Genomic DNA, 26,697 nt, shown 5'->3' with positions numbered 1-26,697 from the left:
CCTAACCGAAAGAGATATGCAGCTCTGTCAGTACGTCATCTCCCCTCTACCACTTGAACAGACTGCTTAATCCAACTATGGCTTGATTCTTTGATCAGTCCTTCCTCCACTGCCTCTTAGGATCAAAACAGATCTAGACACTCTCCTATTGCAACCTGTGCATTCTATTCTAGTTGAAAAAACAAGGGATTTTGATTTTGTGCCTCAAGGCACACTCCTCACTTGGCGAAATGCACTCTGCTGGTTCTTTGAGATCCACATAGCCCCACAGATAAGTCTCCCCCAACTTCCTCCAGTACCCCTGCATGATCTCCAGTACTTCTTGCAGCTATTCCTTCTGTGCTGTGGCTTATGGTTTCAGATATCTTCTGATCTCCTAGTTTGCCAAAAATGGAGCCTGAATTTCTTTTTTCCATTCTCCTAATGGCTTTGAAGTGGTTTCAGACACAAGAAGGGGAGAATGTCAAGTATTCAATATGGAAGTTCTCAGTAGGACCAACTTTTTATTACAACAGTCACCATATGATTTTCAAAGTCCCATCATGTGTATCTTCTCCCCTATATATACTTTATAAGCCTAAAAAGGTTAAATGGCTTACTCAAGGTCTCAGAGGTAGTTAGAATTCAGCTCTCTTGACTTCTGGTCCAGTGCTCTTACCACATTGCATATCCATGCACACATATGGCTACTGAACTCGACTGACCTCCATTCTAAGTCTACTTATTACCAAAAGCTAATCTCTAAGAATCATATCTAGGAAAGAGCAGAAAACCACATAACTGACAAAGATCAGGGGTGAGGCAGAAAGAAAACCAAGGAAACAGGCTTAGTTTCCGTCACCTGGCTTAGTATCTGTCACTCCTTCCATGAGAACCAGTCCCACTGGTCGCTGACAAGCGATGTTGCAGAAGCGAAAACGTAACAGGAAGTCTCGGCCATATTTACGTCTCTCTGTAAACCAGGAAAAGCCATATAGTGAAAGAAAGGAAAAGGAGTCACATGCTGAGACCCCCGTAGTACCAAGAAACAAAGACACAGAGGAAGTCTGGCTCTAATGACAGGAGTTTCCAGCAGCAGTAATTTAAAGTCCATTTTAATGGGTGACAATGGGGAGGACAGTGGAAAAAACAAAACAAAACAAAGGAACATGCTAAAAGAACCGAGGGGATTACACTTTCTCTTGTCATTAAGGTGCCAGTTTTCTCCAAAAATGGGCATAAAAACATGAATGTGACACATGCTCACCTGATCTCTTGGGGTGACAGGAGGTGACATACTGACAGCAATCTGTGATGCCCAGGGAGCTGGGCCACAGGGGGGCCTGCAGCTTCCTCTGGTAAAGCTGATGGGAGAAGTCTTCCTGTCCAGATACCTGCAAGGAAAGAGCAGAGTGGGAATAAGGAAACCAAGAAAGAAAAAGGAAATAAGAGCCCAAATTTTGGGACATGTGGACAAATACAAACACGCACAATCACACAATACACACACGGTATAAGCAAGCCATATGAGTCTCAGGGGAAGATTAAAAATAAGGAGCTAATTCAACCATTACTTTTTCACTAGAAACTGAATGTCCATGAAACAGTAATGAGAATTAAAGGAGTAAGGTATGTGAGTCAAGGAGAATAGAACTGCAGGAATGTGTGGTCCCTAAATTTCACCTCAGAAAAATCTACACAATTCTCCACAGGAAATATCAACTCTCAGGGGCTTTAACTTGCAACAGGAAAAGGTTTATTCTCATCTTTGGATCTTCCAGATCAAAGTCTAATATCTTGAACCTATTACTGGGAAACCACAGGGTCAAACCAAATGGGAAATGCACCAAAGCACTTTACCGTATCTATGTCACCATCCTCGGTCAAAGCCAATGAGCAGCCTGGGAACGGACAGAACGTAGTAGGGGAAACATTCGGCAACATCAGTCATCTGCACATCTCCAACGTGTGTAGCAAAATACCCTTTATTGCATTTAACAACAACATATATTTGAATGCCAAGAGACACTAGCTAAGTGCTGGGGGTAGAGCGGTGATAAGACATAATCCCTCTGCCCTTCAAAGGCATAAACTTTCAATATGTAAACTAAAGTAAAATAGACCTGGAATTTAATGGCCATTTAAGAGCTGTGACTTTGGGCAAGTTAGTTAACTCTCTTGGGTTCAATAACCTCTACTGTAAAATGGGATAATAATACCATGTACAATTAAGACTCTTAATACTAACCACTACCAGTTGTTCACTATTTCCTTTGAACCAGGTCCTGGAAAACACTTTACATGCATTATTTAATCCACCCAAAAACACCTCTGAAGCAGTTTGCACTTTATCCCTGATGTACAAATGAGGTAAATGGGACTTTAACAAGTTAAGTAACCTGCCTAGGGTGGCAGAACAGGGATTTGAACCCAGGACGTCTGCCATCAAAGCAAGTGCTCTCATTCACTATGCAGAACAGTCCCTGTCACACGGCAGGCACACAGTAAATTCTTCTTCCCATTCCCTGAGCTCCTTGATTATAGCTTCTTCAGTGCAAGATGATGCCTTTCTCTGCACACTTGGCAACTAGGACACTGCTGGCACTTAAGTAATCTCATTAACATAAAATCCCAAAGTGCTCAACAATAATTCAGTCATTTTCTGTCCTTTCTCCCCGTGCCTTGCCAGAAATTAAGCAATAGGTTGGATCGGGAGGGGCAAAACTAAGGAACAAGAAGATTAAATGACATATAAAGAAATCAGCACATGGCCAGGCGCGGTGGCTCACGCCTGTAATCCTAGCACTCTGGGAGGCTGAGGTGGGCAGATTGCTCGAGGTCAGGAGTTTGAAACCAGCCTGAGCAAGATCGAGACTCCGTCTCTACTATAAATAGAAAGAAATTAATTGGCCAACTAATATATATATATAAAATTAGCTGGGCATGGTGGCACATGCCTGTAGTCCCAGCTACTCGGGAGGCTGAGGCAGCAGGATTGCTTGAGCCCAGGAGTTTGAGGTTGCTGTGAGCTAGGCTGATGCCACGGCACTCACTCTAGCCTGGGCAACAAAGTGAGACTCTGTCTCAAAAAAAAAAAAAAAAAGAAATCAGCACAAGCTGATAAAAAACTATGAGATATCTAACCTATCAACATTCAGCAGTTAGAAGGAATGAGATAGATTCAAATTGTTGAGCAAAAAAAGAAACAACCTACAAATGAAACATACAATAGCATATCATGTTTATAAAATACATGTTATAGATTACCTATTAGTTGTTATAAGCAATTACAGTATAGTATTTGAGAGCAAAAGTTCTGGGGCGAGACTACCTGGTTACAATGCTGGCTCCACCACTAACGACCTGCATAACCTAGAGCAGATTACTTAACTTGGCTGCACCTTAGTTTCCTTATTTACACAATGGAAGCAAGAATAGAAATTATAAAAATCAATAATACATGTAAAGTGCTTAAAATGGTCCCTGAGACACAGTAAGTGCTTAATAAATATAAATTTTGATTATAATATCATAGGAACATAGATATCACCATAAATATATAGAAAACAATCTAGAAGACGGCCACCAGATTTAGAATAGTCATTACTTGACCCTACGAGGAGAGGGTAGAGACTGTAGGTAATAAAGGAGGCTTGTGCTTTGTTTTATAATGTTTGAATTCTTGCAAGTATGTACTTATGTATAACTTGTGAATTAAATTAATGATAAAAATGGAAAGGATTCCAATATGCCAAAGTATTCAAGAGTTCCTAGCTTCTAGGTTTGGGCACAAGCTATTCAACATAACAAGAAAAAGCAGGAAGGAGCCAGAACAGGTGTAACTGAGGTCCCTGCCACAGAAGCAGCACTGGATGCCAACACCTTAATCTCTCCCTAGACCATGTTCCCCCCCCCACAGTGGCCTCTCCCACTTCACCTTCCAGGCTGGCATCCCATGGTACTGGATCTCTCCGTCCCTGATGAAGTTGTAGAGAGGTGAGTCAGGGACAGAATTCAGGTCCCCGCACAAGATGATGGGGCAGTGGCTGCCATCTGACAATCTGGCCACCTTGTCCACTTCTGCCAGGAGAATGGCCATCTGGGCCAGCTTGACATCACCCCGGCGTGGGTTGTAAAGGACGTGGGTATTTGCCACACACAGGGGGGCCACTGAGACTTGCCCCAGGCCTTCTGGGACTAGTGGCTGTAGCAGCAACACTAAGCCCACGTTGTCCCGATTGAGGAGCTCCAAGCCAGGCCGGAAGTACTCCACAGGGCTGGCGCAGAGCAGACGGAATCTGGTGGGTTTGTAGCAGACAGCACAACCATCCGTTTTACACCCAGTCCTCCTCTTATAGAAACAAGTGAAGCCTGCAAGGAAAACCCCACCAAGGAGCTGGGTCAGAGTCCTCAAAGCCTGAGTATCTACCAAGCAGCAGGAGCAGCCCAGGTGTGCACGCCTAAGGCATTGTTCCTATCACTCATTAAGGGGAGCCACCCTTGCCACTTCCTTGGCTACACAGAGGTTCCCTTACAGTTGTAACCAAATGACTGAAGGGCTGGGAGGGGCTGGAGGGAAGGAAGGGTATGTGGCAATATAACATGATAGGAATTTAACAGGACAAGGAATCTGCAGTCAGACAAGTTGGAATCCTAGCTCCACATCTATTAACTTTGTAGCTTTGTGATTTTAAGAAAGTCACCCAAATCTTTGGAACCTCAGTTTCCTCATCTGGGGTAATAATACTCAGTCTCACATTGGTTACTTTAAGGATTAAATGGCAATATATGTCAGAATTGCTTTAAAAACTGCAAAACTTTACTTTCTCACCCACACATGGAAGGAGCTAGCTCACAGGTGAGACTCAGGGTTTACTAAGAAGAAAAAGATGGGGTCTTCAGGAAAGAGTAGAAAGGGCTGTAGGAAGAAAGGATGGCAAAGATGCCACGGAGCTGCATTACCCATCATTCGCAGAGAGGGCTCCAGCTGCTCCCAGTAATGATCTTCCTGGACTTCCTGGAGGCATAGGATCTGGGAAATTGACAAGGAAACCAATCACTCCAGAGTGCTAGAATGTGACTCCCACCCTCTAGAAGCAAGCACAAAAGCCAGGTGGAAAGCTGCTGCAGATCTCAGGTAGGGTCACACTGAAACTTCCCACAGGGCTGACTCTTCCCAGACAGTCACCAACAGCAAGAACAAGCCCAGACTTAAGCTGAGGAGACCCAACATGTGTGCTAGATTTTCCTGCTCCTTGAATCCTTCAAGTCTCCCTCACTGCATAAAGGGGCTGGAAAGTGCCCACCTAGGGAAAGTCTTCTCAGCATCTGCCAAAAACTCACTGACTCCAGGCAGGCAAGCTCCAGCCTAGGCAGGACTCCAATGATTTGAACAACTACGGGCTTGAACTCATCTTCTAAGAGCATTTGGAAACAGCCTAGATCCAGCAGCAATTCCAGAAGGCACTTCCCCCTCTTCACTCACATCAGGGTCCCAGTGCTGGAATTCCTGCATGAGGTTCGCGAAGCGATAGTTCCAGTTGAGGATGTCTGGATGGCAATGCAGATAGAGCTCTGAGCTCTGCTGCATCAGGTCCTGAGCCAGGATGTTATAAGACATCAGAGTGAACTGGAATTGAGGGCCATCCCCTGCCTCCAGGCCCTGAGCATCTGGCTGGGTGGTGGAGAAATCCTCCCATTCTCGCCATAAGATTTCTGCAAAGGGTTGGGAGAAGAGTTCCATGACAAGAACGTTATCCAGAGGCACCGCCGTCTCCACTCCTGACTCAGTATGCCTGAAGTTCCTTCTTCCATCTTCCCTGTCACCTATCCCTCTCTGTGGTGATTTCAGCAGCACTCTAAGGACAGTCTTCAGACTAGATGGTACAAAGCCAGAGACAATCTTGGCCTATTCACCACTGCATCCTCAGTGCCTAGCACCTCAAGGATGCTCCACAAATATTTATAGGCTGATAATCTCTCACTTTTGATAAATCCATGACTCTCTGGAGAATCACTCAGATGGGTATGCTTAATAGCCACCTGAGGTTAAAGAAATTTCTAGAGTAATTTCAGCCTTGGGTGTTTTCTGACTGCTAAACCTGGAAAAGTCCATGGGGCCAGAGACTACAATGTGTTCCCCCATGTCGTCTATAGCATATGGCAGCATAGCAGATTTAAAACCTATGTGAGCCACATTACTCTTACTTCAAATTTTAATCAACTCCCAATATGTAACATAAATAAAAAGAGTTATTCTAGTTGAGGCTCAGTAGAGGCCCTGAGACCTCTCCATTCCTATCCCCGGAAAACCTTTGGGTCACCTTCAGAGAAATGACAACATGAAGAATCAGAGCTAGGGTCTGGCTTCAGTTCTTCACTGTCTAGCTGTATAACTTTAGGCATGTCCTGCTACCTCTCTGCACTGTGATTATTTCATCTGTCAGACCTTGGGGCTGGATGAGATGATCTGTAAGTTCCCTCTAAATAAGACACTGTAAGATTTGCAGAAAAAGCAGAATGCAGTGGCAGAGCTCCCCACCAGAGAACCTTCTCTTTAGCAATGATCTGCCCACCCCAGAGACAACATGCTGCCCTGGCTAATTCAGCCAGCTGTCAGACTCACCATGATAGGGTATTTCCATTGGGGGAGGCTGCAACTGTCCCAGGCCCTCAAAGGGCCAGAGGGGAGCCTCTTCCTGGGGCATAGGCTCAGGTGCTATGCTCCAGGCCACCACCGCGGGGTCCTCTTCCCATTGCTCTGCAGCCAGGGCACCCATTGGGAGAACAGCACAGTCTGCATACTGGGGGGCCGTCTGCATGGGGACAGCTGCCCACATGGGGCCCTCAATCTCTGGCAGTGGCTCCTCTCCTAGCATCTCGGGGAAAGGTTCATCCAGGTTCTCTGCTTCCCGCAGGTCACTCAGCTGCCTACTGGACCACTTTTCCTCTGAAGCAGCATCCTGTTCTCCAGAATTATCCATCAGAAGTGCCAAGCTGCTCTGGGCAAGTCCCTTATCCGCAAGGGGACCCTCACTTGCAGTTGAGAGCACCTGGTTTGACCCTTCTTCTCGCCACTGCTGCAGCAGGCCCTCACACTCTTCCTGGTCAGGGCCCCGAGGAGCCATGGCAAAGTTGCCCTCTACCTGGGGGGACGAGCTCTTCGCCAGGAGGGCATTTTTTCGACATGTGAAGAAAGCATCTGAGGAAAGCAAAAATACCAGATTATAAGAAGACCTACCCACACTCTTCTCCCAGCTAGACCATAAGCCCCATATAAGCAAGAACCATATCTACCTTGCTCATCATTATACCATCACTGAGCCTGCACACCTTAATGCCTGGATCATCATCACCCTCAGAGCAAAGTGTTTACTATGTGCCAGGCACTGCTGTAAGTGCTTTATAAGTATTAGCTAATGTATATGGTAGAGATTTGATAAATATTCAGTGCATGAATAAAAGAATGTCATCTCACATACTCTAGAACACAGATGGGCACACATAACCCCACCCCTTTTATGTGAAGGTTAAGACTACTATCAACATCAACTTTCTGGTTCTAAGAACCGCAGTACATTGGAAGCAGCACTTGACTATGAATCAGAACTGTAGGTTACAGTCTATCACTGAAATAACAAAACTAACTGACCTTGACCATTGCCCCTAGTCAGATGGAGTTACTCTTGACTATAAAATGGGGACAAGAGAAGTATGACCTACATGATTTCCAAGAGCTTTTCTAGCTCTATAAATTGCCCAATTTATAAATGCATTCCAAAAAAAAGTCCTAAAGTAGATAGTCTCAAAATCTATACAATTTACTTCTTAGTAAAGGTCCTTTGGCCTCTTCTCAAAGCTATTTATTCTACTTCTCAAACTTCATTATCTGGTTTTCCATTCCACAACACATCAGAGGCTGTAAATTAGAAGATGCCAACAACTGACAGTAAGAGACAGCTGTCATTCTCTCTGCTACAGCAGCCACAAATGACAGCCAACAGGTAAGAAAGCAGGTGGGAAAAACTCTAAAACTAGAACCCCCAAAATCTAAATACAGTATTTTGGTAAAAGCAAACAACCCACACACACTAAATTATTTATCTACAGCACAGGACAAGTGACATTCATGATGCTGACCCTCAATCACTTAGAGATTCATTTTATTGGCAATTTTTTTAAAGGCAAGAAAATGGCTCAAATATAGAAAGATGGTTCAAATATATTGTTTATGGCCTATGTATATTTATGTTCTCTAAACATAAATGGCTCAAATATAGAAAGATGGTTCAAATATATTGTTTATGGCCTATGTATATTTATGTTCTCTAAACAAGTGGTTTTCAACAGGGGTGATTTTGCCCTCAGGGGACATTGAGCAATGTCCAGAGACACTGTGGTTGCCACAACTGTAGCAGTGCTGCTGGCATCTAGTGGAGGACAGGGATGCTGCTGAATATCCTACAATGCAATGGACAGACCCACAACAAATGATCTGGCCCAAAATGTTAACACTGCTGAGACTGAGAAACCCTGCTCTAAACCCATAGGCTGGGTGGCTGGCCTTTACTCTCATGGCCCTGCTAATTATCTGCCCCTTGAAACATCCTCTATGTATACGAGCTAACAGAGGTTCTATGGTTTATATGCATAAGGTACTAGTGGCTTCCAAATATGGCAGTTTTTTGGTGGTGGTGGTGGTTTGTTTTTCAGCAGAATGCTTTTATTTAAAAAAAAAACAAAACTTATCTAGAAACCAAATACACAAATTAAACATAAATGGTACTACTTTAATGTGTGGGTGGGGAGGGTGCCTCCTCTGAGATCCCTAGAAATTACTGGTCTAGAAACCTCTGGACTAGTTCACTGTATCATTATGGACAATGGAAGAGCTCCAGAAATGATAGCAACCTAGTTAAAGGAATATGCTTAGTTCTCAGGAAACAATTACTTCTGTGGAGTGTCCCATTCCTCAGAAGTATAGACACACAAGACATTCCTGAATTCATTCAGTATCTACTAGACACCAGCAGTGTGTTAGCACTAGAGATACAGTGAACAAAACAGATATGACCCTGGCCTCCTGAAATTTGCGTTCTAGTGGCAGAAACACAGCAAAAAATATATTTAAAATACTTTTATATGGAATATATTATCAGTTACACACACACATTATATAAAGTTCCAGAAAGAAAAAGCACAGAATACACAGTTGGAGCCCTTATTTCTAAGAAAGTACTTCTTGGTCCTGTCCCCTAAATTGCAGGAGAAAGGGTGTTCTGTGGGATCTCAGAGGGAAACTCACAGTCGCATAAAAGCCTCTGGAATTTCTAAAACCAGGAATACAGGGTGGTGCAGACTATTAAAAAAGTAAAGGAATAAACTTCCCTCCTCTATTTAAGGTATCAACTGGCCATTGTCCCTACTCCACTATGCCTCCCTCCTTCCCTACCTTCCTCCCCCCACCCCTCAACGCACAGGAAGAAAGCTTCTAAGCTGAGATTTAAATGTCTCTGACTTCTGAGCATCTGTTTTTCAACCAAAGACACTGGTGAGAGAGGAGCGAGAGCTGACGGGCGAGTTGTGAAGTTAACCAGGGAAAGACAGGTACGCCCGCCCGGGACTTCAGCCCTCAGCCCTCCCAGGGCCGACCCACCTCTACCCGCAGAGAATTCAGGCACTCGCCTTGACCCGGAGTTGCCATCCCTCCCCGACCCCCCAGGGCAGCGACTCAGCCGGCCCCAGAACCTCACTGCACCCCCAGGGCCAGGGAAGGGTGGCCCTGCCCCATCCGCAGCCCCCCTCCACATTAACCGTGGCCCGACGTCACCGGACTACAGGTGTGACGAGGGAGCCGCCCACGAGGGTCGTAGGCCAGGCCCAGGCCTCCTGCGGTCAGGTGGGGCCCCGCGGGCCAGAGGCCAAGGACCGCCTCCCCACACCTTGGCACTGCCCCGGGGACGGCCCGAGGCCCGGCGCACCGCACGCTGCCTCGGCCCGCGGAGCCCCGCAGAGGTGGCCCGGCCCGGGCTGCCGCTTGTCGAGACGCGGGGCCGGTACCTGAGAGGGCGCGGAAGAGGCGCGCGGCCGGCAGCAGCAGGTAACACAGGCACGACGCGATCATGGCCGGCGCCCGCCACCCGCAGCCCCTCCAGGCGGCCGCCCGCAGGGTCCCCCACAGCTCGGCCCCGCCCCCGGCCGACCCACGTGGCGCCGCCGCGCGCCCTTCAACAACAACTTTATTGGGAGCGCAGAGCCGCGGGGGAGCTCGCAGGGGGCGGGAGGCGGCGGTTCCCAAGGCAACGGGCGGGGCCTGGCTCCAGTTCGCCATCGAAGCGCCGGGTTTTAAAATTTAGTGCCTCGCTGGAGGCTCCACAGTATTACTCAAAGTTCACAGTTTATTCCCACTTCTGCTACTAATTAGGTGTCCACCTTGGGATCACCATCTAGCCTCTCCCCGCCTCAGTTTCCTCATCTGTGAAATGAAGGGCTGGACTTTAAGACTCCACTTAGCCCTGATTTCTATAATCTACTCCTTCTCAGCCCAGAGGAGAGGGAGCGAGTTCTTCCCCCTTTTCCTGCCTCTACTGCCTTCTCCAGCTCAGATTCTAGGTCACAAATAGCATCTTCCCGTGCTTCAGCACCTAAGATTTTGTCTCCTTCCCCACCTGTTCCAAATGGACCTTCTTTTCCCTAATCCGGAAAAAAGGAGGTGTCCCATTGGTAAGAGAGTCAAGAAAAACACCTCCACAGGCCAGGGACCAAGTCTGGCTGGTGGTGTGTTTTCCTCGAGGCATCTCCCCAGCGCCTAATACGGTGCAGGCACACAGCAGGGACCAAACAAACCTTGATTGACTGGTTGAACCAAGCAGATGTCACTAAATGAAAGCCAGTTCTTCCATCACTTCTGTACCACCCAGGACTTCTTCGAGTTTCTCTTCCCCAACCCCGCAGCCCTCAGTCTTCTGTCCCAACCCTGCTCTGAAGAAGGAAGTACTGTATAATACACCCAGTACCTAGTGTCTGAGCTGTGTGATTTCCAATTTGTGGCTGGAGCCTTGGTTGTTCAGTGAAGCCCTCTGGGGAGTCACCAGATCCTGGACCAGCTGAGTACATCATAACACTGAAAAGCTGAAAGAAGGAAGAAGGAGAGAGTCAGTATTGTGTCCTTCCCACTATGTACCCTTAGTGGGAGAGGCGGCAATGCCTGGCTTCAGGCAACAGCACTCATCCGTTTGCCTGAGATGAAGTAGAGGCCATAGCAATCTGAAGGTTAGGGAGCTGCTCAAAAAGTAGTGCACAAATATAAGATCTACCTAAGGAGCCCCCAAGTTCAGGCTCACTCCTTTACAAGTAAACCCTCCTTGCACCTGCCTTCCATTTTGTACCAATAGTTACCCAGAAGTCCAAGTTCCGAGTCAGATACTAAATCAAGGTACTTGCCTAGAGAGTTTGTTTATCATTTTGCAAAGTAATGTTTCCCTTATCTACTTGGAATATGTTTTTTAAAATACCAATTTCTAGGCCCTACTCCCAGAGTTCTGATTTAACAGGTCAGGGATGAGGCTCTTAAACATTCACCAAGTTATTCTGATGTATAGTTTGGGAACCTCTGTTAAAGGATCTAGCCCCAACCAGACTGTTCAATGCACCTGTGTGGACACAATGTGTCAGGGCAACTGGTCCATGTTCTTTTAGAGCCTTTTCCTGAGGCCATTTAAGCAAGGCTTCCCTCTTTTTGTTTCCTGATCCATAATCAACTATGCTGGAAAGTGTAGGGTGACTTGGGAATCACAAACTTTGGAATTAAACGCCCTGAGTTTAGATCCTGGCTTTGCCACTTCCCACGTGTGGAAACTCTCAGGTTGCCTAACTTCTTGTGGCCTCAGTTTCCTCACCATGCCTAATACAGGGTGAGCTTTCAGTGTTTACTGGTATATGCTTTGAATTTGTGCAAAAAACAGCTCTGGCCACTGTTAATGGAGGGCCTTCTTCCACTAAGGCTCCTGCTCTCCAAACTGTAATGTGGCATTGCTAAGCAAGCCAATAACTGCAGATCCCAAGGAGACTTGGCCTGGCAAAGTGCAGCCTCAGGCTTCCCCAGGAAAAGGAAAATTACAAATCCAATCTGCACTGGCTCCAGCCTCATCATGTCAGGAATATTCCAAGAGAGATGTGATGAGTGCCTCAATTCCTCCCAACTGTAATAGCCATGAAGGCAATGATGAGCACCTGCATTCATCATCAGTGTGGGTTCCAGGGTGCAAAATCTATTTAATGGGGCAAGTAGGCGGTGTTGCAATACTTTGAGGGATCTAAAATGTTCTTTTAAAGGGGTATTTCCTGTGTACAGGAAATCTAAACCCTGAGGGCTCAAATTTTACTTATAACAACAGGTATACATGGAAGTCAAACAGGTTGGCTGCCTTTATTAAATAAATTATTAGTCAAACAGGTGCAATATTTGGGGTGACATGGAGCAGTGCTGCCCAAAATAAATGTAATGTAAACTACACATGTAATTTAAAATTTTCTAGTAGCCTTATATAAAAATAAATAAATAAATAAAGCAGGTGAAATTAATTGTAATATTTTATTTAATTTTATAGATCCAAAAATTTAGTATTTTAATATGTAATCAATATTTTTAAATTATATATTTTATATTTTTTTGTCGTAAATCTTCACAACCCAGTGTGTGTTTTACTTGGACATTGTCTCCCCATTTGGACTAGCCATATTTCAAGTGCTGAATAGCTACAAAGAGCTACTGGCTACCATATTGAACCTGTGCAGGTCTGCAGGGCACAAACAGCCTCTCGGGTAGTATAGACTGAAAAGAATTGCTCATTTTCAACTCTTACAATAACCTGAGGCCCTTACACTCCTAGTAACTTGGCTTCTTTGAGCCTAGTGTTTATTTTCAGATCTCAGGATTTATGGCTAGATATTCCCAGAGTGTGCCAGTTTAGTCTGAGTTGATGCATTCATTTGCTCACTTATTCACCGATTCATACATTCATGTATTCATTAGAGATTTATCAGGCACTCATCAGTGTTTACCCCAGCCTCATCCTTGTCTTTTCTTGCCCTCCTGCCCATTCCTCATCCCTTGAAGACTTTGGCCCTGGACTCACAATCTTCCCTCTCTCAAGTCTTCCCATCACCAATGTGAATGAGCCATCCTAACTCCTGGAAGCTCAAGGCCATGACCTCCTCCATGACCTTCTTTCCTGCTGTACTTCAGGTACTCCCTGCCCTGGCTGCACCTTGCATGTGTCACTACTGGGTACTGCTCCATCTCTGAAATGGCAAACTCACACACCCACTCTGATGTGTGACCTCATGGCTTTCTGCCTCTCCCATATTAGCTTCTGCTTCATCTGTTAATTCTAGGAAACCCTCAACTTCTCTATTATGTCCTTCTCAAGCTTCCCGTCCGTCATCATTTCTCTCTCTGACATGGAATCCCCATGACCCATCTTTTAAATCACTCTCTCCCTGATATCATCAACGCTCCTGCCCATTGTTCTTGGATTATATCTGCCTAGGTCAGTAAAACTGTTCTTCTTGGCTCTTAGGTCTGGGCTGCTGAGCGCCAATGAGTAAGATTACCAGCCACACAGACTGGGGCCATTAGTGTGCTGGTCTCCACCCTCACTTCTGCCCTCGGCCCTCCCTAGCAATCCCATGCTTTTTAATCAGCTTTCTTTCCCATTCCCACAGGGACTGCTCTTCCCAGGCTTGCTGACCTGTTCCTCCTCTCTTGCTCTCAGGAGATCAGCTCCCCATCAACTTCAGAGAGGAGATAGAACCAGGTAAGTTCTCTACCCCCTGTTGCCATAACAATGTAATGACCAGCATCCACAGCCAGCTGTTCCTCCTTCCCTCCCGACACAGCAGCTGACCCTCCGCTGTGCTCAGGATGCCCTCCTTCCTCCCTCCTGGAGATGAAGCTCCTTCTACTTGCCCTTCTCCTTTTCTTCACTGACTCCTTCCCCACAACATTTTTTTAATACATGTAAAGTCCATAGAACAGTGCCTGGCATTTATAACTGCTATTTAAATGGTACCTTAGAGCCGTGGTCCCCAACCTTTTTGTCACCAGGGACCAGTTTCATGGAAAACAATTTTCCATAGATGGGGAGGGGAGTAGGCAGAGCTCAGGCGGTGATACGAGGGATGGGGAGGGAAGAAGCTGTAAATACAGATGAAGCTTCACTGGCTCACCCACTCAACCTCCCACTGTGTGCCCCCCCTTCTTAAGTTTCATGGAAGACAATTTTCAACGGACAGGGGTGAGGGGTGGCAGCGGAGCTCTGCGGCCTGGTCCCTGACAGGCCACGGACCGGTACTGGTACACGGCCCAGGGGTTGGGGACCACAGACTTAGAGGATATTAAAGGGTCCCTCTACCTTGATTCCCACTAGTGGAACTGTCACAGCAAGAATATTGGTGATAAAAAAGGAAATTATCATTCCCTTAATATTTGACATCCATACCTTGCCCCAGGTGACATTGTCTTTGCCAGGTTTCAAGTCAAAATCACAGCTCCCCCCATCCCCCGGGACTATCTCTTTTGCCCCTACTCTGTGGACTAACTGTAGAGTCAGTTCACCTCCCACTCCCTAAGTGCCTCAGCCCCACTTCCCAGCACCATGGGGATTTATCTCACAAACTAGTAATGTAAAAGCACAACAGTTTAATCAAATGGTACAAAGCAGCCAGGCGCAGTGGCTCACACCTGTAATCCTAGCACTCTGGGAGGCCGAGGCCCGAGGACGGCTTGAGCTTAAGAGTTCTAGACCAGCCTGAGCAAGAGAGAGACCACGTCTCTACTAAAAATAGAAAACTTAGCCGGGCATTATGGCGGATACCTGTAGTCCCAGCTACTTGGGAAACTGAGGCAGGAAGATCACTTGAGCCCAGGAGTTTGAGGTTGCCATGAGCTAGGTTGATGCCACTGCACTCTACCCAGGGCAACAGAGCAAGACTCTATCTCAAAAAAAAAAAAAAAAAATGGTACAAGATATTCTGGTTATATCTTTCTGAAACGCTAGCCCTACAACAAAACCAAAAGGACACAAATGCAACTAATTTTTGACAATGGTGAAAAGACAATTAAATGGAGAAAGAAAAATCTTTTCAACAAGCGGTGCTGAAATAATTGAATGTCCAGTCCACATGCAAGACAAATTAATCTCATCCTCCACCCCATACCTTACATAAAAATTAACTCAAAGTGGGTCATAGAAAAGGTTCTGGAAATAGACAGTGGAGATGGTTCCACTACATTGTGAATATACTTAATGCAACTGAATTGTACACTTAGAAGTGTTAAAATGGTAAGTTTTGTGGGGTTTTTGTTTTTTGTTTTTTGTTTTTTTAGACAGCCTGAGCTAGAGTCCCATGGTGTCAGCCTAGCTCACAGCAACCTCAAACTCCTGGGCTCAAGCAGTCCTTCTGCCTCAGCCTCCCAAGTAGCTGGGACTACAGGCATGTGCCACCATGTCCAGTTAATTTTTTCTATATATTTTTAGTTGTCTGGCTAATTTCTTTCTATTTTTAGTAGAGATGGGGTCTCGCTCTTGCTCAGGCTGGTCTTGAACTCCTGACCTCAAGGGATCCTCCCTCCTCAGCCTCCCAGAGTGCTAGGATTATAGGCGTGAGTCACCGCAGCCGGCCTTAAAATGGTTTTATCTTATATATATCTTACCACAATTTTTAAAATGTGTAAATGGATCGTAGACATGTAAAAGCTAAAACTATAAAACTTCTAGAATAAAACATAGGAGAAAATCTGCATGACCTTGGGTTAGGCAAAGACTTTTACATATGATACCAAAAATGTGATCCATGAAAAAAAATTGATAATTTCTTGATAATTTTGACAAAAATCTGACTTTATTAAAACTTTTACTCTGTGAAATACACTGTTAAGAGAATGAGAAGACAAGACACAGACTGAGAGAAAATATTTGAAAATCACATTTCTGACAAAAGACTTATGTATCCAGAATATATCAAGAACTCTCAAAACTCAGCAGTAAGAAAATAAACAACTCAATTTAAAATGGGCAAAAAATCTGAACAAACGACAAAAAAGATCTATGAATGGCAAATAAGTATATGAAAAGATGCTCAACATCATTAGTTATTAGGGAAATGCAGATTAAAACCACAGGGAATACCATTACACATTTATTAGAATGGCAGAACAAAAGCAAAAATTGGCGATAGCAAATGTTGGCAAAAATGTGGAGTAACTGATGCTCTCACACATTCCTGGTGGGAATTCAAAATGGTGCATAGACTTTGGAAAACCACTTGGCAGTTCCTAACAAGGTTGAACATATACTTATCACATGATCCAGCAATCCCATTCCTAGGTATTTACTCAAGAGAGATGAAAGCTTATGTTCTCAAAAACACCTGGACATGAATGTTTATAGCTACTTTATTCATAATCACCAAAATAAAGGGAAAATATGAAGGTGTCTTTCAGCAGGTGAATGAATAAACAAAGTGTGGTACATCCATGTAACAGAATATTACCCTGCAATAGAAAGGAACAAACTGTTGCATCATTTGACAACATGGGTGGATCTTCAATGCATTTTATTAAGTGAAAGAAGCTAGACTCAAAAAACCACACGTTGTATGTTTTCCTTTATCTGATCTAGAAAAAGTGAAACTGTTAGGATAGAAAACAGAACAGTAAGGCTGGGTGCTGTGGCTCACACCTGTAATCCTAGCTCTCTGGGAGGCCGAGGCGGGTGGATTGCTCGAGGTCAGGAGTTTGAAACCAGCCTGAGCAAGAGTGAGACCCCGTCTCTACTATAAATAGAAAGAAATTAATTGGCCAACTAATATATATAGAAAAAATTAGCCAGGCATGGTGGCGCATGCCTGTAGTCCCAGCTACTCAGGAGGCTGAGTCAGTAGGATCGCTTGAGCCCAGGAGTTTGAGGTTGCTGTGAGCTAGGCTGATGCCACGGCATTCACTCTAGCCTGGGCAACAAAGTGAGACTCTGTCTCAAAAAAAAGAAAGAAAAAAGAAAACAAAACAGTGGTTGTCAGGGGCCAGGGAAGGGGGTAAGGATAACCATAAAGGAGAAGAGGTAGTTTTTAGGGTGCTGGAGCTAAGGTGGTGGATACCTGACTTTATGCATTTCTCAAAACCTATAGAACTCTCAGGACAAAGAGAGAAGTTTACAATATGCAAATTATAATAAAATCAAGCAGGATATGGGGGAAACGTGAAATGCAGATCTTGAGAAATGAATCTAACTGGATTACAAATGAATTAAATAACCACACCAAAGAGGATGGGAAGAAAGAGTTGACTTGAATAACTTTGGGGGAAAAGTATTTTAACTGGATGCCATATGGATAGACAATAACAACAACGAAAACCCTACGGACTAACAAAACATAGTACACTAGTTGGGAAATTTGTTTCTAGGGATATGGTTTAACAATTCTGAAACTATATAGATACTAGAGATGGACAAATAAGTAGATATATTGTAGAAAATGAGAACTGGGTTTCTTGCCAGGAGACAGAAATGACAAATATGAAAAAGAGAAGGCATGAGTGAGCCCTGTGGTGCTAGATTAGAGACGGCAGTGTCAGTATAGACTTTTGGTTTTTATTTAATACATACAGAAGATGGATATATTAAATAAAAATCAATATATGTGTTATGGATGGGTTATTAACAGTATACACAAACACATATATTTCCTAGCTCTATTCACCAAAAGAGACCAGAAGCTCCATCAACCCAATGGTAATGAGCACACCAGCTCCCAGATCTAGGTTTCAAAATATTATTCTCCTTGGAAAAGTAATTAATTCCTATGGTGCCAGAAAGTAAGGAAGGGCTCAGAAAAGGAGGGCAGGAGCCTGTCAAAAGAGCACAGGAGCCAACCTGAATGAACTCCCAATAGCCAAAGTTGGAACTTGAACAGCAAAATAAATGACAGTATTGCATTGTAATGCAAAGAATAAAATAAACATCTCTGAGTCCCTATTGTTGTGAACACTGAATAAATAAATGAGGGAGAGGGACAACTCTCTCTTACCGAATAATTCCAATTAATAAATGTAGAAGGATTGCAGATATAGAAAATCACCATGTGAATGCTACAGTAATCATTCTTGAGGCGTGATCCACTCATGGATGCTAAAATTAATGGGCAAAAGTTTAAGCGTAAATTGAATATTTTCAGTCTTAAAGTATCTCCCCCCCATCTGTATTAATTACAAAGATAAAAACAGTAACTTTACAGTAGAAAAAGCTGGCAGACACCACCTTGACCAAGTGACTCACGTAATACATAATGCACCCTGACACACTGACAAGTGCACATGAACTCTGGGGCACCCTTCCCAACAGTGATGGCAAAACATCAGACAGCTCGGGCGCGGTGCTTCACGCCTGTAGTCCTAGCTCTCTGGGAGGCCAAGGCATGCGGATTGCTTGAGTTCAGGAGTTCGAAACCAGCCTGAGCAAGAGTGAGACCCTGTCTCTACTATAAATAGAAAGAAATTAACTAACATATATAGAAAACTACATATATAGAAAAACTAACTAACATATATAGAAACTAACATATATAGAAAAAATTAGCCGGGCATGGTGGTGCATGCCTGTAGTCCCAGCTACTCGGGAGGCTGAGGCAGGAGGATCGCTTGAGCCCAGGAGTTTGAGATTGCTGTGAGCGAGGCTGACGCCACGGCACTCACTCTAGCCTGAGCAACAAAGCGAGACTCTGTCTCAAAAAAAAAAAAATCAGACAGACTAAAACTAAGGAACATTCTACTAAATATTGGACAAGTACTCTAGAAGTGTCAAGTCATAAAAGACAAAGATTACAGATTGAAGGAGACCAACAGAGTCACAACACACAATGCATCATGGGAGTCTGGCACCAAAAAAGGACGTTAGTGGAAAAAATTGGTAAAATACAAAGACAGTGTGTAGTTTAGTTAATAGCATCATGCTGATATTAATTTCTTGGTTTTGATCGTTTCTCTATGGTTATATAAGATGTTAAGATAAGGGGAAGTTGGGGAAGAGTATATGGAAACTATGATATTTGTAACTTCTATAATCTAAAATTACTTAAAAATAAAAAGATTAATTTTAGAAAAGATACCTTTAAGTAATACAAAATATTTTTTAAATAATAATATATAAAAAGATGCAAGTATTACATTTCATGATTTTTTAAAAGATGCAAATTTTTAAAATTATATTTCTTAAACATTTTAATTTTTCCAGAATTGACTCTTTTTTTTCTTTTTTTGAGACGAGTCTTACTCTATGCCCTGAGTAGAGTGCCATGGCGTCAGCCTAGCTCACAGCAACCTCAAACTCCTGGGCTCCAGCAATCCTCCTGCCTCAGCCTCCTGAGTAGCTGGGACTACAGGTATGTGACACCAAGGCCAGATAATTTTTCTATTTTTAGTAGAGATGGGGTCTTGCTCTTGCTCAGGCTGGTCTCAAACTCCTGAGCGCAAGCAATCCTCCTGTGCTAGGATTACAGGCGTGAGCTACTACGCCTGGCCCAGAATCGACTCTTATTCAAAAATATTGCTGTCCACCATTCTAAAGAAAATCTGTGACGATGTCACTGTCCTGTTCAGAAATCTACAGTCTTCTATTGCCTTTTAATTGTATTTGAATCTATTCTGAAGTTGCTGTGGCTCTCGAGGCCTCCCCTTTCCCTACTCCCCTTGACATTCTGCATTGCCACCTTAAGCTGTGCTGCCTGCCTTCATCCTACACTCCCAGGAATGCCTTTTCCCCAGCCTCTGCTTGTCCAGAGCCCACTGGAGTTCCCCAGAGTGAAGAAACCTCACTCTCCCATGAACTCCCAGAGCATTTCCCTTACAACCCTTCTCTATTCCCAGTGCTGCTCTTAGACCCAGGCTAAGGATGCCTCTGTCCAGGGGCTATTTGGTGTACCTTCCTCCAGATTTTCTAACTCACTCTTCAGTACCTGAAACCAGATGGTTCTGTCCAAGCAGAGCACTCAGAGCCTAGACCAGGGGGCACATACTCCCTCTTTCTGCCCTTTAGTAATGCTTTCTTATCCTCCACACCAGCATGGGGCTGACCAAACGCTCCAAGGAACTCCAGGACTCATGTCTACCTGAGCATCCTAGGAGCGATCACTCCCTGTGACCTGTCTGGTATTTCTTTTGAGGGACCACATGAGATTGCTCCACCAGAATGGTGTTGCCACACTGATTTAGAGTGACTGACTCAAATTGTTTATATGAACAGGAACTCTGCCGAAAATATTTGCCCAGGACCCTCACCCTAGGGTGGTCTTGTCAGTTTCCGCCTTGTATTACACATGCCGTGAAAGGGCCCCGTCTCAATCACGTCTGGGTTCCCTCCCCACAATCGTGATGTTCTTCGTGCCATGTATGCAGTAGACGCTCAATAAGTATTTCTCAGGATGAAGAATGCCTGAAGGAATGAGTCCCATCTCAGGTGTACATATTTCTTTTCATCCACGATTCTAACCATGTTTTCCCTACACAAATTTCTAGATCTTACTCATTCTTTTGATTGGCAAAAAAGGCATTTTCACATCCCAAGCCCTCTAGTCACTGACCTAACTGATGATGTGCTGAAAGCTGATCAAGAAGGAGCAAACACGCCTCCAGACTCTCTTGACTGCAAACTGCAACCGAACTTCAGCTCCGAGACATGTGGAAATGGCCAGGTGCGGGAATGCTGCTTGAGTGGTTTCAAGGTAGGCAGCCCGGTAGTTTGGATTGAACAGCGCTTTGGCTGCGACAAACTGTAGTGATAGAACATATGCTGTCCTGCTTTGCTTTTGATCTTCTGCTCCAAGGTTGAGGATACTCTCCCAGGGGGGAAAGAAAAAAGGAAGAACTGGGTAGATGAAAACTGAGTTCACCCATCGCTGACATACTTCGTACCAGAAGCACAGCCACCTTGAGAGAAGACCATGGTGGCAGCTCTTCACAGTCACCTGATGAAGGAGCTTGGGTTTGGTCCTGACTCAGAGGGAAATGCAGCACCACTGAGAGGCCCCCCCACAGCACCTGAGCCCTCACAGCCAAGCCTGGGCTTGGCCCCAGTGGACATATGAGTACAGGTGACTGCCAGAGTCACCAAGAGGGCGGGAGGCCTGCTGTTGCCAGGTCCCCCTACGTGGATCACAATAACTGCATGAGGTCATGGAATGTTGAAGATGAAATGAAAGTGGCTCCTAAGTCACAAAGTCACAGGTGGGTGGGCATCCTTTCCACGGGGCTCCCAAAAACAGAGCTGTCCCACTGTCCCTGATAAGCCCAGGAAGTAGCTCCCTCTCCCAGACAGGGTGGGGGTCAAATCCATGCATGTCCAATTCCCACCAAAGCCCAGTCTTCCCGGGGCTTGCTGAAATAGAAGGGTAACTGCAGACTCCCTTGGGATTTGCCTGTGCGAGGGCAGAGATAGACACAGAGTTTGAGACAGAGGTGAATGGACAGGTGTGTTTCTTAGGGACACAGCTGAAAGGTGGCAAGAAGCTGGCAGCAGCCCTCAAGAGGGTCCTGGCACCATGGACTATGATGAGCTTGAGCCTGAGACAGAAGGTGAAAAGGCATCTCATCTCTCACCACACAGGCCCTTCCCAGCTGCCTCAGTGTAACCCCCAGCGACCACAGGAGCCGTGAAGCCCACTGATCCCCCCGCCTGGGGCCCTCTAGAATTGGGATGATGTGTTCCATTGACTTGGCAAACACTGAGGGCTTGGCAAATACTGAGAGTTGGAGGCAGTGTTGTGCTGGAACTGGCTCATACTGGCTCTATCCAGCTCTCATTTTTATTTTATGGGTTTGGTTGATGTCACTTTGCTAGTTTGAAATCAGCCATGGGAATATTTATACCACATGAATTGGCTAAACTATAAATCAGGGTGTTTTTGGTGTTTTGTTGTTGTTGTTGTTTCCTGGGGTGACAGTTAAATATTTGCCCGAATCCCATTGGTTGAGTGGAATTCTAAAATTGTTTGTCTGATAAGGAAATTAAGACTCAGAAGTTCATCACTTTTCTGAGGGCACTCAGCAGTTTGGCCGCTAAGCTGCTATATGTCATCTTCTACTTGCATCACAGACTTTGTGTTATAGGCTGGGAAATAAATGTTGGGGCCTAGGTCTATGGACAAAGACAAAGAGAGACAGAGACCTGTGTAGATTCATTAGAAACTCCACCATCCTAGAATCTGGGTGGTCAAAACTGGGAACCCCCTGCCACAAATGCTCAGTCCATCCAAAGAGTGGGCTGGTTGAGTTCTGACCGGCCACTCAGAGGCACAGTATGGCCTCCCCAATCCACTGAGTCCCAATGACACTGAAGGACTGAGCTCTAGACCTCCTGTGTGACCCTCGGGAGCCCATGGCTGGTGTCAGATCAGTGGCCCAGTAGTGGAACAACCACATCTAGCGAGTGCAGGGGACAGAGGTGCAGGAAGCTCTGCTCCTCCTGCCAGTGTCTCATCCAACTGAGACACATGTATTCAATCACAGCCATTGATTTCAACCCAAGGGAGATTTTCAATCTCCTCCTTCTCTCTGGTCATAAAACCAATGTTGGATTGGAAGGCAGAGAAGTTAGGTCAAGTTCTTAGGCATCAAGCTCTCTCTCTTGCTCCCTGGAACTGCTCCTAGTCTGTTTTATTTTCCATTTGACCCAAGTTGCCACCTGCCCTGCCCCGGCACCATTTGTGCCTGACAATGAGGAAGCCGGGCGGCGGAACCCACCCTTTCACCTGAAAGAGTAACCACAGAGCCTGAAGCCCACCTGAGCAACTAAGAAGGGAAAAGCGTGAGCAGGCCCCAAACAGGGAGCTGGGCAGGGAGCACGGCAGAGTGTGCTCTCGAGACCCCATGGGCGAGGAGTGCGGAAGGGAGGGCCGGTGCAGTAGAGGCTCCCTGGCAGGGCTTGACACCAGGATCAAGGAGATGAGTTTTTCTTCCAGATGAGACTGAAAGCGTGCCAGCACCGCACAGCAGCGATGAAACCCTCTACTGTGAGGCCGAAACCCTGCCGACTGTGGAGAAAGAGAAACCGCCCCGGGAGAGCTCAGAAACTGACCTAGAGATTGAAGGTGAGAGCGGGCCTTTGGGGTGGCGGGGGTGGCTGTCTCGGGGCTTCCTCAGACGCTGGAGAAATCCAGTTTTCAGGAGCCGGCATCTCGCTCCTTTTCAGAGTCAGCCAGGGCTCTGCCTAGCGGGATGTCCTGCAGAGGGGCCGTGGCAGGAAGGCCTGTGCTCGGTTCTTCGCCCCACGCCCCTTCGCCCCACGTCCTCCTCAAGGCTGGCTGGGGGCACCAGCCGCAGCGCCCTGGCTCACACCTGCCCCGGGAGCAGTGCCCTCCAGCGGCTGCGCATGGCGCAAGGACGGGGCTTTCTGGTCTTCTAAGTGTTTCCATGGGTGGCATCCTATGCGATCTTCGCAGTAGTCCTAGGAGGTAGACGTTATTGCGTGTTTTTAACAGCAGAAGAAACTGAGGCTTAAAGAGACTGTATGAGTTGTCTGAGGCCTCCAGGAGCTGGCCAACCCGGTGTTGTCTCGACTCAGCCCAGTGGTTGCCCTCACACTCCACAGCACTCTGTGGCCCATCTTGCATCCTGGTGGCTTTCCCACTCATTAGAGTTCATGTTTCCCCTACTGGACAGCCCCATGTTCTCCCTTGACAAATCTGAGCATGCCCGGGTGCCAGGCCGGCTGAGCAGGAGCAAAGACTCTGTTCATGCAAACAACCTCTCCACCTTCTCTTTCCTCCCAATTTCCCCAAGGAGAAATGTGCCCAAAAGAACATTTGTGAAGCAACGGACACTGGTCCCACGTGTTGGGGCCAGCCTCAAACATCCTACGCCGAGGCTAGCCCAGTCACCCTGCCTCTTCTGCGTCCTTGCAGCTGGGTGGGTGGGGGGGGCAATGATTCACAGGCAGCAGAGAAGGAGGGGAGGCCATTCCGCCAAATTAAACTGTGGAGCTCATCTACATAGACTTAGCTCATAAACCTCCCCGCGGTCAACTGACAACTTCGCCCTTCTACACAGACCTCTTCCCCTCTGCACCCGGGCATCCTGTTGCTTTTTTCTGACTTCTTAGCCACTTCAAGGCTGTCACTAATATTGCTTCTGACACCTGACTTCCCCTGGTTGGAGGAGGTGACAAAGGACAACACGGATGTCTGCCCAAGGCCCCTGTCCCAATCTCATCCCCTCCTCCCCCAAGCAAGTGACAACACTGTTGCAAGCTACCCCTAAAATATAACCGTAGCGAGCACAGCTAGATAGGGTCAGCCTCAAGCAGAGCAAAATCAGCTCCAAGGACGAAACCAGGGTTACCTTCCCTGCTTTGGCCAACAGGAACCTTTAAGGGCTGATTTTGGCACCAAGAACTCTGTCCTGAACAGAAACCCAGGGCTTGTCTGCTCTGGCCTCCAGCGCCCCTGTGGCTGGTGCTGAAGTGCTGGGAATGGTATGAGGGGGCCCCGGGGAGGGTGTGGGGAATGGGCCAGGGGGTGCTAAGCCAGTGGTGGGTCTACAGAACAGAGAGAGATGAAGCAGATTTTGCTCACCCAGCACAATCTATAATGTGGTTTTCACCAGGAGGCAATTTGCACCCAGGAGACATTTAGCAAAATAGGGAGTAGGGGGTTGCTCCTGGCATCTTGTGGGGCCAGGCAAGGGATCCTCCTAAATACCCTACAACACACAGGACAACCCCTCACAACAGAGAATGAGCCGATTCAAAATGTCAGTAATGCTGAGGTCGAGAAACCCTGCGGTACAACCGCCCCAAAGAGAAGGCCTGTTTGTAGCTGCGCTTGCAAAATCAGCTTCCCTTTAAAAGCTGCTGTCCTTGCACCAACAAAGCTTCCATTGTCGGCCTTAGAAACGTCTGCTGTGGGTTGGCCAAAGGCCCTGGGATCCAAAGGAAAAACAGATGCGGACAGAGATGCCAGCTGGCCCCAGGAAGCCCTGCCGTAGGCTGGACTTGCCTGACAGGGACACAGCTGTGGGGTACCCAGCATCCAGGGAGACCCCGTGCCTGTTGACCACGGCCAGGCTGGTCTAGAGCCTAAGGAATAAAGGCCCCCGAGGGGTGGGACTGGGGAGGTGGAGTCCCCACTTCTGGTGGCTGGTTTGCGCACTGACCAGCCATGTGCGAATTGGGCTAGATTTGTTGTACGTAACGCAGGGATGACAGTCCTTTCTGTGAGGAAAATGACGTGCAAGTCTTTGAAAGAGCCAAGCCCCCTGAAATGCAAGGGTGCTTGTTTCCCACCTGTTTGGAGGTCTGTCCGTCTCCGCTGGTTTGCCGTGTTGAGAAGCCCACTCCATCCTACTTGGGCTTTTTATGGTTGGTATTTCTCTGTCTTCGGCAAAGCTTTGTTCATGGTGCACACAGTTTAACAGTGGTAGCGAAACCGAAACCGAAATGGAGACTCCCTTGCCCGTCGAAAGCCAGCAGCTTTTTGACACCTGTTTTTGGCCTTTCAGAGCCGTCCCAGGGTGGACAAGGGGGCTGGGCCTGTGCATATCCTAGACGGTCAGTCGTTGGACGTGGCCAACCTGGGAAGGGGGGTGACGGCAGACGGCTCGCCGTTCCCAGGAGAGCTTAGGGCCTGAAACTACCAGCCTCGCCTCTTACCCGGAGGCAGATGTTCTTCTGGGGGTTTCTGGAGTCAGGCTCTCCCTCTCCTACCATTGACTGACGTCCTGGATTGGAGTTGGCCTCTGGTGCACGCACCCACAGGGACAGATTCTCTGGCGGAGGGGAGTCCAGACATAAGCGAACGTCGCCTGGAGTTAGAGGGGAGATAAGGCAAAGGTGGAAAAGAAATCCTACTTCACCCTCTCTTTCCCTGCAGACACTGAGAGATTTTTCACCACTGGACAAAAGGACCTATACCTGGAAGCCTGCAAACTGTTGGGCACGGTGCCTGTCTCCTATTTCATCCGGAACATGGAGGAGCCTCACATGAACCTCAACCACCATGGCCTGGGCCCCAAGGGTACCAAGGCTATTGCCATCGCTCTGGTGGTGAGCATGCCAGTGGGGCAGATAGGGTGGCGGGCCCGAGACCCAGAGGGCCCCTCCTAGGGAGCCTAAGTAGCAACCTGTGTGCCCACCATGCCCTGGGCCGTGCCTGGTGGCCAGTTGATTTCCCCAGCAGACATGGACTCCCCTTTGGCTCCTGGAAGGAGGCTGCCTGGACTTTAGAAGCCTATGCTCTTTCCTATTCAGGAAGCAAAGGCACCAGCCCCTGGGCCCAGGAAAAGTGACTAGGCTGGGCTTGGGCACAAGCATTAGTGCGAGAGCATAATATTAATATAAAATGCCAGCCTGCATCTCCATGCCAAAGCTCACCTTTGCTATAAATGGGCTCACTACCCAGCCAGTGACCACATTGTAAGGCAGATCAAGTTTTCCTGGAGGAATAGGTTACCTCTAGGCGTGGCCGAACAAGGACGTGACCTTGAATTCATCATTGCTTTATATAACTATAATTGATTTTACCCAAAAATGACTCCCATCACAGAAACACAGAAAACTGAACAACTGTGTGTCAGCACAACATTGTTTGTTCACTTAGGAAGGCAAAGAGAAAGCTCGATTTTAAAAAAGCTAAGTAACGTGGAGAGGTAGATGTTTCTTTAGAGGGAATGTT

At 46.5% G+C, this 26,697-nt stretch overlaps 2 protein-coding genes across 5 annotated transcripts in view; one reads left to right on the top strand and one right to left on the bottom strand.

Annotated features, from left to right (window-relative positions):
* ANGEL1 (angel homolog 1) overlaps window positions 1-21,120 on the bottom strand; it is a 31,682-nt gene extending 10,562 nt beyond the window's left edge. Inside the window, exons 1-8 of one of the 2 annotated variants that reach the window (XM_012742665.3) lie at window positions 20,614-21,120; window positions 10,995-11,109; window positions 6,605-7,180; window positions 5,465-5,694; window positions 4,942-5,011; window positions 3,917-4,350; window positions 1,247-1,373; window positions 842-952 (exon numbers count right to left, since the gene is read on the bottom strand). In XM_012742665.3, coding sequence (XP_012598119.1) covers window positions 842-952; window positions 1,247-1,373; window positions 3,917-4,350; window positions 4,942-5,011; window positions 5,465-5,694; window positions 6,605-7,180; window positions 10,995-11,097 — 1,651 coding nt within the window. In that variant the 5' untranslated portion in view covers window positions 11,098-11,109; window positions 20,614-21,120. Of the gene's footprint in view, window positions 1-841; window positions 953-1,246; window positions 1,374-3,916; window positions 4,351-4,941; window positions 5,012-5,464; window positions 5,695-6,604; window positions 7,181-10,038; window positions 10,170-10,994; window positions 11,110-20,613 lie in introns of those variants that run through there. The other variant, XM_012742697.3, reaches the window with a different exon arrangement.
* A 130-nt stretch (window positions 21,121-21,250) lies between these two features.
* The window catches only part of LRRC74A (leucine rich repeat containing 74A), a 30,179-nt gene continuing 24,732 nt past the window's right edge, over window positions 21,251-26,697 (top strand). For all 3 annotated transcript variants that reach the window (XM_012742711.2, XM_020285685.2, XM_012742704.2), the window contains exons 1-3: window positions 21,251-21,604; window positions 22,990-23,118; window positions 25,897-26,069. In XM_012742711.2, coding sequence (XP_012598165.1) covers window positions 21,571-21,604; window positions 22,990-23,118; window positions 25,897-26,069 — 336 coding nt within the window. In that variant the 5' untranslated portion in view covers window positions 21,251-21,570. The remainder of the gene's footprint in view (window positions 21,605-22,989; window positions 23,119-25,896; window positions 26,070-26,697) is intronic.

Source organism: Microcebus murinus, chromosome 6 (assembly GCF_040939455.1).
Source record: "Microcebus murinus isolate Inina chromosome 6, M.murinus_Inina_mat1.0, whole genome shotgun sequence".
NCBI lineage: Eukaryota > Metazoa > Chordata > Mammalia > Primates > Cheirogaleidae > Microcebus > Microcebus murinus.
Note: the sequence above shows the minus strand (reverse complement) of the source record. Positions and strands in the feature narration are given on the sequence as shown.